At 37.0% G+C, this 11,849-nt stretch overlaps 1 protein-coding gene across 2 annotated transcripts in view; it reads left to right on the forward strand.

The window, feature by feature from the left end:
- The window catches only part of USP34 (ubiquitin specific peptidase 34), a 317,435-nt gene extending 306,010 nt beyond the window's left edge, over window positions 1-11,425 (forward strand). For both annotated transcript variants that reach the window (XM_036750464.1, XM_036750465.1), the window contains 5 exons: window positions 2,643-2,722; window positions 5,911-6,051; window positions 6,160-6,303; window positions 7,200-7,359; window positions 10,173-11,425. In XM_036750464.1, the coding sequence (XP_036606359.1) occupies window positions 2,643-2,722; window positions 5,911-6,051; window positions 6,160-6,303; window positions 7,200-7,359; window positions 10,173-10,783 (1,136 nt within the window). In that variant the 3' untranslated portion in view covers window positions 10,784-11,425. The remainder of the gene's footprint in view (window positions 1-2,642; window positions 2,723-5,910; window positions 6,052-6,159; window positions 6,304-7,199; window positions 7,360-10,172) is intronic.
- Window positions 11,426-11,849: the final 424 nt, after the last annotated feature.

Genomic DNA, 11,849 nt, shown 5'->3' on the forward strand with positions numbered 1-11,849 from the left:
ATATAGGATGAAGTGTATAGGGACGAAATCTAAACCAGTGACTCAGCCTGGCTGTGTCATTGAAGTAAAGGCCTGTGATCTAATAGAAGTATCATTACCTCTAAGTTAAGGTAGCTCCACCTAGTAGTTGAAGTCAATATGTAATCCTGCCTCCTCTTGCTTATATTAACCAGTCATCTATATAAGGGAAGACATACAGTCCTTATCAGTGGAATTACTTTAGCTGTTGCTAATCCATTGATCCCAGGAGCAAACCAAAATGTTAATAATGTGGAGTATAACTTTGAGGGTAAACAGTTATGTCCTGTCTATCATGAGAACACTAATTTAAAATGTTCTTCAAGGCATAAGAGAGGAGGACCTCTGTCTTTTTTTTGGAGGACCTCTGTCTGGTTTTGTTTGGGTAGATTCCAAGGGGAAAAAAGACTGACCTACCATAAATTTTGTTGTGAGTTATATGGTTTGACTATACATTAAGAAGATTTATGTCTCAGTGGCTTCCAGATTTTGTGTGGCACAGAAGTAAAGGGGCTAAAGATACTGGTTTGTGTGTGCATATGTATCTCAAGACACCCAACTTACCAGTGGGGTAAGTAGGAAAAGGATAGCTTCTGGCTTTTGTCAAGCGGAGAGCTTCTGTTGAAGTTCAGCTTTGATTTTTTCATCCTGCTGTGGAGATGACCCTGGATTCTGTGCCATTGTAATCTCAAACCTAGTGACAGACTTCTGTGTCTGAGGACCAGTCCAAAGGCTCATTATCACAGACTGGGCTGCCAATGAATGCCTTCCCTTTTGGAGGGAAGGGAGGGATCAGATCAACTCAGTAAGAACATTTACTAAGTTTTGGAGGAGCTTATAAGCTACCATCAGGTAATGGAGTTCCTATACCAGTTGAACCATCATTGTAGAAATTAAAAGAGTGAGGCTAGAAGTCCTTGTCCCCTCATCTCTAGTTTCTCTGTCTCTTTCTGTCTCTCTGTCTCTCTCTCCCTCTCTCCCTCTCTCTCTCTCTCTCTCTCTCTTTCTCTCTCTCTCTCTCTCTCTCTCTCTCTCTCTCTTCCTTTCTCTCTCCCCATATATATGTGTATGTATGTATATATCTTATTGCAAAAAAGTGTATACACTTGTCCAGAAAAGCCTTGGGCATCCTAGGGAAGCCATGAGGTTTTCCTTATCTAAGATGGTCTCATATTCTTCTTCAAACCTGTTTCCACTCAAATGGTGGGGACTCTTTCATGCTTCTGCTTACCAGGAAGACCATATGTACCTGAACCTAGACATAGGAATTAGTAGCTATGGCCATTTCCATACTTCAGTTCCTGACATTTTCTGGGATTATATGTCTTAAAGTATTCTGTTCTTCCTGAGCCATTTCTGAGAGGTCATATTAGAATATTTGGTTGCTTCCAGATGGTATGGAGAACAACAAAGCCCATTAATACTGAGTCCCTGACATGATGTAATTAAAAGCTTAGAATGCAATGACACCAGCCTGGTAATTATTTCTGGTCACTTGGATTTAGGTGTTTGGGGACTGCTGGTCAGAGTTGTTCTTTAGGAGATTGGTTAATTGGCCTCCTTTCCTTTGAAAGAATACCATGAGTTCCGTTATTGAAACAGTAAGTTCCTCAGAGGTAGGACTCTGTAGATCAATTGAGATAATACATGTAAATCTTTTTTGTAAACCTTAGGGATACTTTAAGATTGTTATAACTTTAGCCTTTTTTCTGTCAGAAGAGAAAGAAGTTACTAAGTATATCTAATTCCCTGGGTTAGACAGAGAATCCTCAGGGAAAGAAAAGGTATTCCACTCCCGTCCCCTTCTTTAAGAGAGTGATTAAAATGTTCCAAGCTAATAGAGAGCAATATGGCACAGTGGAGGTCTGGAAGGCTTGATTCTAGTCCCCACTCCATCAATATCTTTATGACCTTCAGGAATGTATTTGTGTCGTCTGGGCTTAGTTTTCTTGTCTATAGCGGAAAGAACTTGCATCTCCCTTTAAAAGCAGAGTTTGATTCTATTTTTCACCAGATCATAGGAAGGAGAAAGGGGGGGAAATGTCCCCTGAAATATTACTTGATATCTACTTCAGTCAAGTCTGTTATTCCAAGAGAGAGAAGGGAAAATTGGCAAGGCTTCTTGTAGATCCATAATGGAGCCTGAGATAAGGCCAGAAACTTTATGAAGACTGTGAGTGGTGTTACAGTTGTCACTTTATATAACAGCTGACTGAGACAATTTTTCTGTCTTTGAAGACATAAAGTAAAAGAGGAAAGGAAAGCTCTGATTTCTAGCTCTCCACACTCCTCTTTAGTCTTTCAGCTCCTCCCCTAGGAGCTTTAAGTGTGCTCTGAAAATTATCTAACTTAAACAGAAGGGCTAAAGACTGTGAACTATGGCAGCAACTTTCATGTTATTTCTGATTAGTCCTCAAATGCAAAAAGTATCAATGAAATATAATTCTTTCAGTAATCAAAATGCTGGAATGAATTCTACTCCCTTTTAAGTACTCTATTTATAGATACAGGGAATATGCATAGTTACAAAACAAAATAAGCTATGATATTGATAATGCAAGTTCAGTGCATCATTTAGTATAATTTATAATTGTAACCTCTTCTGATTTCTTTTCAAATATTAGGTGTCCTAGTTGCCTATGAAGGTTTGCCACTTCATCTTGCACTCTTCCCCAAACTTTGGACTGAGCTATGCCAGACTCAGGTAAAGAAAATGAGTTTCAGATCATTCAGCTCCTCTTATCCAGTAATCTATAATTTTAGGAACAGTTGGTAGACAGCAAAACTGACTAGAAATTGGTAAAGTTTGGAATATTAGTAGGTAAAATGAAACTGAGAAATACTAACTATTTATTAAACGTAGGGCAACTATTTTCCTGTATTTCTATAATAGGAAGGCATTTGTAACAAGTATTTTGCACTGAATTTCTGATTACTGTGGCCCAAAAGCTGAAAGGTAGCCCTGAGAAAAAGTTCAAAGCAGGAATGTATTGAGAAAAGGACACATGTAATTTCTTTTTCCACTGCACCCTATCCAACCCTCCTTGTTCTCTGTGATACTAGCAGATGTGCTCCTACAGAAACCACTTCAGCACCACTCTCCTCCTTATCCTTTGGAAAAGAAACTCATGAAGTCAAGAGAACAGAGAAAGTGAATCTGAGTAGACAGGAAGAATTACTAATTTCTTCTGGCTTGGGGAAGGGAGATAGCTATGCTCAGCCTTTTATGTTATGAGGTGAAGTAATCATAGTATTCTGGGGTATAAAATACTGACTTTTTCTCTGATGATAAAAATCCCTAAATTTCCTTCCCTTAGATTATTGGCCGCCAAGGATTTTCTTCCCTAAGAAAAATTTTTTGAAATTAATTTTTTTAAAAGACTTTGTGGCAGTTTTATTTTGGATTTTGAGAAAGCAATATATTTCACCTCTAATATTTTTCTTATGTTAAAAATTTTATGGCATAGTCTAGAGCATAGTGCCTTGCACTTAGTGACCACTCAATAAATATTTGTTCATTGATTTGTGTGGGTTGATTCCTAAAATGGGATGTCTGCTCAGCAGTGGATTAGTTCTTTGTTTTTTGTTTTGTTTTCCCTGAATTTCTTTCATCCTCTTTGAGGTTAGTTGCTTTTCTAATTGAATTTCTCTTTTCTGTCTGCTTGCTATTTCTACATTTGATATTACCTGATCTATGTTAGGGAGTAAAAACATTTTGCCAACATTCTTTTATGCCCCCTTTGCCTTTGCAATTTCACACCTCTTACGTCGCCCAATAGCAGTGCCAAACCTTTGGAGATTTCTAAAACCCTTCCAGACCTACAGAGTCCTATAGCCATCTGAGCCGGAAATTGAAGGAGGAGACTAAGTAATAGTTCAAGTTATTTTTTCCCTAACCCTGTAAATTCAATTTGTGTTAAAGGTCACATATCTCTTACTGTTGCATCATACTATGGGAATCTACCCAAAATGGTATAGTGAACAGTTTTCTGTACAACTTTACCCTTTCTCCCTTTTGGCCATAGTTTCCTCATCTGTAAAATGAGGGAGTTGGATAAGATCAAAGATTCCTAACCTTTTTTTTGTGTCATAGATTCCTTTGACAATCTGGACTCTTTCTCAAACAACCTTTTTAAATGCATAAAATACATAGGATTACAAAGGAAAAAAATTATGGAAATGCAGTTGTCAAAATATTTTGAAAATAAGATCAGGTTAAGAATTCCCGGACCAGTTGATTCCTGAAGTCCCTTTCAGCTCTTCATATTCTCTAAATCTAAGACTAGCTGTCTGTTATAATATTGCCTCTAACCGAGCAGTTGATTGTTCTGATAAAAATGGAACTCATGCATTTATCACCTTGAAATTGTCCTAACAAAAAAAGCTAAGTGGCACAGTGGATAGAGTGCCAGGCCTGAATTCAGGAAGACTCATCTTCCTGCGTTCAAGTGTGGCCTCCGACACTTATTAGCTGTGTGACCTTGGGCAAGTCATTTAATCCTGTTTGCCTCAGTTACTCATCTGTAAAATGAGCTGCAGAAGGAAATGCAAACCACTCTAGTATCTTTGCCAAGACAATCCCAAAAGGGGTCACAATTGGACATGACTGAAACAACTGGAAAAAAAATTGGGGTTTTTTGTGTTCTTGTTTTTTTCTAATCATAAAGAGGTACTTGGAGATAGCAGAGGGCTGGGTTTGAATATTACTTCTATGACTGTGGCAAAGCTACTCGACCTCTGTAACCCTCTTTTGTAAAAAGATCTCTAGTATTTCACAAGGTTATGTTGAGGATCAAGTGAAAGAATGTGTTGACAATATTTCATAAATATTAGCTGCTGCAAATTAGCCCCTTCAGGCTCTAAATCTATGATGTTCCTGTTCAGTTTTCTTCCCTATATAGACAAATTAAGCTATAAACATAAACTTTGAACTCACTGGTTCCCATCAGATCCATTTTAAATTAAATCAAAAAATTCCTTGGGCCCAAAACATAGTAATTGTACTATTACTATTTTTTAAATAAATGCATTGACAATAAACTCCTATGAATTTGTATTTTTGTTGATCAAAACAGCATTTATCACTTTTAAAAATTCAGTCATTAAAAGGTATCTGCTTATTTATAATAATTCCTATCCTTCGAGAGACATTGGCTTACTTTTGGCTTTATTTAATTTTATGGGTACAACTAATAGTCAACAACCATAAGCTTAAAGAATTAAGTGAAAATTACTTCTGTTTAAAAGATACTATTTGTGTTTAAGAACTTTGTTTATATAAAAATGTGAATGCTAAACTAGAGTAAAACCTCATCCATCTAAACTGGCCAAATTTAGGGTCAGATACTTAAGAAGAGAAGACTGGTTGAAGAGAGCCTTTGTGCCGTATTATGGGGGGAGGTAGAGGGAAAGAAACAGATTCAGAGGGTACAGGAAAATGGTGTTTCTTTGAGAATAAATTTGTTAGCCTCTGAAGAATGAGCACATAATTGGTACTCTGGTCCACGAGTCACCTTTCTAAGGCATCAGCAGGGATAGTGTTTTACACTTGTAGTGTGTGTAGTTAGTGCTGCGAATTTTTTTAAGCAATGAAGGGAGCCACTGCTCTTTAAACACTTTAAGTGCTTTAATTTTACTATGGGGATAATAATAAATATGCTTAATTTCTGTCATTGAATAAAAACTTAATTCTCTATAAAATGGCACTATCTTAAAAAAAATGGCAACTTTAAAAATATCCTTTAGTCCTATACATTTCAGTTAGTTGTTTGAGGAACAGTTGCAAGTGACTCCTCACTTCAAACAGGTCTTTTAAATAATTTCCTTTCGTGTATTACTCTTACGTCTGTCAAGGTTTCAAGTTACTTCAATGCTTCTTTTTCCCATTTTTAGTCTGCTATGTCAAAAAACTGCATTAAGCTTTTATGTGAAGATCCCGTTTTTGCAGAGTATATTAAATGTATCCTAATGGATGAAAGGACCTTCCTTAATAACAACTTTGTTTATACATTCTTAACCCACTTCCTCTTAAAGGTATGATTTACTTTTTTTTTATTAAAACTCATTCCTTCTTATTAGTTATGAAAGTTTATTTTCATAATGTAGATCATTAGAAACTTAAAAATTTGTGTTCTTTTTCAGGTTCAAGGTCAGGTGTTTTCTGAAGCAAATTGTGCCAATTTGATTAGCACTCTTATTACAAACTTAATAAATCAGTATCAGAGCTTACAGTCTGATTTCACCAACCGAGTTGAAATTTCCAAAGCAAGTTCTTCCTTAAATGGGGTAAGGTTTAGACAAAGCACATTCACATAAAAAAAAAATCACTTGTGATTGACTAATATATTATAGTTTTAGCTTTAGCATAATTTAGCTTTTAAAATAAGTATCTTTACATTAGGTTGCTATTGTGATCTACAATTTTAAACAACAGAACATTAGAACCTGGATGTCATTTTTGTAGTGGGTTAAAGAGCAACCAAGTAATATACTTAGTTCCTGTTCACTAGAAAGACTTGAGGACATTATCTAGAACCTTTATTCTAGAACTGTCATTGCCTAAGACTTTCGTTCACCAAGTTAATCTGATTGTTGCACTGTCCATTGTGAAAACAATAAAAATTACTGAATAGGACAGGATTTGTTCAGCTATTTTCTTTTAGTGACATAACCATGGCCAACTGTATATTTTCTGTCAGGGAAAGATATAACAGTGTGAAAAATATATCGTAACATTGTACAGCAATAATATCATTAAGATAAGAAACCTATGAGATGGAAAGGACTGCATAGAAGGAAAAATCTTGCTGTTTTGAAAACCCATGAAACACACACAAGAAATACTCTCTGATCTTAGTGAACCACTATACATTAAAAGATTAAGTCATATATGTCATTTGCAATTCCCAATCATCTCATAATAGGATGTAAAATTCCCTCAGTTTGTATTTTGAAATAGTAAGCCTTCCTTTGGACCTACGTTTTCTTTTTGCTAACTTCCTTTTCTTTCTAGACTTTACTAGTTAGCTCTGTAACCTGACCCCATATGTAATTGTTGGGTTCTTGTTACTAGGAGTATATTCAGAGGACCAGGAAAGATTTCAAGAGAAGATTTCTATAAATTTTGAATACCAAACAAATTTATTTTTAGAATTTTTTCATATTTTCATGGATTTTTACAGGACCTTCGGGCACTTGCTTTGCTCCTTTCGGTGCATACTCCCAAGCAACTGAACCCAGCTCTGATCCCAACTCTTCAAGAGCTTTTAAGCAAGTGCAGGACTTGTCAACAACAAAGAAATTCACTCCAAGAACAAGAAACCAAAGAAAGGAAAACTAAAGGTTGTTTATTATGTATGAAACTGTACATGTGTTCTGTGGAGTGGGGAGGGAAGACTATGTGTAGTTCATTAGAGAGTTCCCTAGTAGAAAGGGTACTTGGAAGGGTTTGGGGTCACACCTGAATTCTGGTCTCAGCTCTGTCACTTAGCTCTGTGACTTTGGACAAAATCACTTAACTCATCTGAACTTATTTTCTTTAAAATGTAAATAACACTTATTTATCTTGAGGTTGTTGTGAGAATCACAGAATTTAGTTGGAATGTATCCCAGTGGCCATCTCTTTGAACCAGTACCCAAAGAAGATTTTCATTGCATTATTGGATAAGTGGTCATTAAGCTTTCATTACCTCCAAAGCCAGCCCATTCTTCTCTTAGTTAGTTCTAATTATTAGAAAGTTTTTCCTGAAGTTATGAATTGGTCTCTTTGTAACGTATACCCATTGATCCTGATTGTAACTTCTGAAACCAAGCAGAACAGGTGTAATCTTTCCTCCCCAGGAGGCCTTTCAAATACTTGAATCCAACTATCATTTCCCTATGGAGTCTTCTCTTTTCCAAGTTCAGTATCTCTAGCTCTTTACCACCAGGCCTCATAGGCCATAACATAAAGGCCTTTTCCTCTGGACGTACTCTAGCTTATCAGTACCTTTTTTTAACTGTGATAGCCAGAACTGAAATTGTGATCTGATCAGAGCAGTGTGGTGGTACAGTCACCTCTATTATTCTTGGAAACTCTGCCTCTTCTTTTAGCCCAAGATCACATTAGTTTGGGCTTCCATTTCACACTATTCATCAGTTTCCTCATCTGTAAAGTGGGGCTCATAATAACAGCTACCTACCGTGATGGTTGTGAGGCTCAAATGAACAATAATTGTAACGTGCTTAGTGCAATGGTTAACTGTTATTAAGCCTTTTAAGGTCTTCTGAATATCTGACTATAATCTAGGGTGTCATCTAACCCTGCTAGATTTGTGTCATCTGCAAATCTGGTAAGCACGCCATCCAAATTAATGATTTTTTAAAAGTGTTAAATAGCATAGATCCCTGAATTGCTGTGCTAGAGACCTCCTGCCAAGTTGACATAGAACCACTGATGAGACTGGCTATTTAACCAGTTCCAAATCTTTCCAACTGTACTATAATCTAGCTCACATCTCTCCATCTTTTACACACAAATAGCATGAAATTTTATCAACATTTTGCTAAAATCCGGTAAACAGTATATCATTCCTGTTATCTCACAGTTGAGCAACTGTCAGAAAACAAAATGAGATTAGTCTCATATGATCTAAGGATGTATCCTTTGTGATTTCCACTGCCTTTTCTAGATATTCCCTAACCATCTCTTTAGTAATGTTACAGAATTTTACAAGGAATTGAAGCTAGACTCACTGACTCTAGTTGCTTTTTTAAAAATGTGTTTTTCTCCTACAAAACCTCTCCTCCATCATCTTTCAAATATCACTGAGTATCTCAGCAATCAAATCGACCAGTTCTTTCAGAAGCCAAAGACACTGTTTATCTTGGACAGTTGATTTGAAGTCCTCAAGAGCCTCTCAGTAACAATTTCCCTATTTATCCAGTTCAAAGGTCATTCTCCTTGGCAGAGAAAATAAAAACTAAGACAATTGAATAGTTCTACCTTCCCTCTTTCAACTGTCATGGTATCAGCAATTCCAAGCAGCAGTACCATCCCTCTTTGTTCCCCTTTTTGTGAAATAGTTTAAAAAAATTTTTTTTACTACCGCCTTTTTGTTGATATTAAGATTTTTCTTCGCTAGCCTAAGCTGATTTATGAATTTTTTCAGTCCCGACACCATTCTAAGATTGTGCCACACATTTGTATTCATCTTTTGCCTGCTCTTGCTCTCATCTTCTGTACGTGTCTTTTTTATATCCAAGTTGGTAGGTGAGTTTTCTTTGTATCCACCACAGCCTCTTAAGAGGTTTACTTTTTTTCCTTATTAGAATTGTTTCCTTTTGTTACTAGGATGTCATTCTTGAGTTTCCCATCTCGTCTGGGCTAACTTGACCTGTAGAGTTTTAATACATGGATCCTATCTTTCCTATGAACCCTTTGAAATCTGCTCCCTGAATCTTGGGTATATGTCAGACTCCTCAGCTTTCCTCATCTTGTGAATTAACACTCTTAAAAGGAAGTGAGGGGTCACGTTTTCCCTACAAAATTCCTATCATTTCCACCTTGGCAACAAGTTGCTTCCTATAAGAATCAAAATGAGAATATTTCTCATCCGTTTTGGTTTAAGGATTAAAAATGATGAAAAAGACTTTAATTCTCACTAAAAACACGTTAAGTTCTTATTCATAATATGATTTCCTCCCCTTTTAAACATATATGCATAGTTGAACCAAAGATCACCTTCTCTTCTAAAGTTTTCCTCCAGTGTTTCAAGGCGGGGTGGGGGGGAGGCAGATGATCTTGAGCTCTTGAAAGCTACTAGAGGGAGAGCCAACTCTGGAAATTTGACTCCCAAGCCAGAGAAGTCATAAGTATGGACCTTTACAGATGTATTTGTGGTGAGGAGAGACGACTCTCAAAGATCATTTGCTGATCTTCAGGGCTTGCATTCTGTGTCAGTAGAAGACAGTGCCCATAATGATGAAATTAAAAACCTTTGAAGTAATACCACAGAGCAATGAAACTTTGATTTCTTACTTCTCAAATACAAGTAGGAAAATGATCTTTTAAAGTCTTATAAAGCAAACTTGATTTTTTTTTTTTACCCTCAGCTGAACTTAAATGATTTATGTTAGGAAATGAAACATTTCAGTCCAGATGTTTTCTTTCACAGATGATGAAGAGGCAACTCCTGTTAAAAGAAGGCGTGTTAGCAGCGATGAGGAACATACTGTTGACAGCTGCATTAGTGACATGAAAACTGAACCAAGGGAGGTATTGACTCCAACTAGCACTTCAGATAATGAGACAAGAGACTCTTCAATTATTGATCCAGGCACTGAGCAAGATCCTCCCTCCCCTGAAAATAGTTCTGTCAAAGAGTACAGAATGGAAGTTCCATCTTCATTTTCAGAAGACATTTCAAATATTAGGTCACAGCACATGGAAGATCAGTCCAGCAGTGGCAAGTTTGAAGAAGCCTGTAGAGAGTTTCAAGATCCCCAGAGTTCCAAGGATCCTAACACAACGGAGGAGGAACCGGAGCTCCCTTCCACATCAATTTCTGCAGTTTTGTCTGACTTGACTGATTTAAGAAACTGCGATAGCCAAGCTTTGTCCTCCCAGGATCCTGAGACTAGTTTATCACTCAGTTGTGGCCATTCCAGAGGACTCTTTAGTCACATGCAGCAACACGACATTTTAGACACCCTGTGTAGGACCATCGAATCTACGATTCTTGTGGTCACGAGGATAGCTGGCAAAGGAAACCAAGCTGCTTCTTGACATTAGATGTAGCATGTCTGCTTTTAAGTCTTTTTTTCCAAGATGCTGTTTGTATAAGTTTTGCTTATTTCTGTTTTGTGCTTCAGTTTGTCCAGTGCTCTCTGCTTGAATGGCAAGATAGATTTATAGGCTTAATTCTTGGTCAGGCAGAACTCCAGATGAGAAATTTTGCATCTCCAGTACACTTTTCTTAAGGGCAATCAGATAATGGATATGTTTTATGTAATTAAGAGTTCACTGTAGTGGCTTTCATTTAATATGGCTGTCTGGGAGAACAGGGTTTCAATGGCCCTGTACGATGTAATTTAAACTTATGGCATTTTTACTGTGTATAATATGGTGTCCTCTGTGCCAGTTTTGTACCTTATAATAGAGGCAGATTGCCTCAGATCGCTGTGGTTCTTATTATCAAAATTAAGTTTACTTGTATACGAAACAACCACAAGAAATTTGATTCTGTAAAGAATCCTCTTTAGCTGTGGCCTGGCAGTATATATATGGTGCTTTATTTAACAGAATACCTGTGGAGGAAATAAAGCACACTTGATGTAAAAATAATTGTTTTATTTTTATTGACATGACCGATGCTATTCTGTGCACTTCATTAAACTGATTGTGATGACTTTTCATTTGTTTACTTAAGTTGCTTCAGTGTTCAGATTTTTCAGGTAAATAAACTGGGTCAGGGCAACTAGGGAGGGAAGGGAGGGAACCCATTATGTTTCATTTAATTGTATTTAAGGTAGAAAATTAGATTTAAAAAGCAAGGCTTTTCAGTCTTAGCTCTTTTCAAGGCTGCTAAATAAGTGCGATTGCTTCCCCTTACCTGTAGGGCTGCCCAGTTTAGACCAGGTGGCCCCATCACCACCCAGTGTCACATGTTCTTGCTTCTGCTGAGGGGCCAGTTGGGCCTGTAGAATTTAGAAGAGCAAGTACTTCACCCAGGTTAATCTTGCTCTGGTTGAAACATGCTCTTTACTACACAGAATTACCACCCCCTAATCTATCCCAGATTCCTTTGATTTACACTACCTTATAGGCTTGAGCTGAGGGCCCAAGCTTTATA

The sequence above is a fragment of the Trichosurus vulpecula genome, chromosome 3 (assembly GCF_011100635.1).
Source record: "Trichosurus vulpecula isolate mTriVul1 chromosome 3, mTriVul1.pri, whole genome shotgun sequence".
Taxonomy (NCBI): domain Eukaryota; kingdom Metazoa; phylum Chordata; class Mammalia; order Diprotodontia; family Phalangeridae; genus Trichosurus; species Trichosurus vulpecula.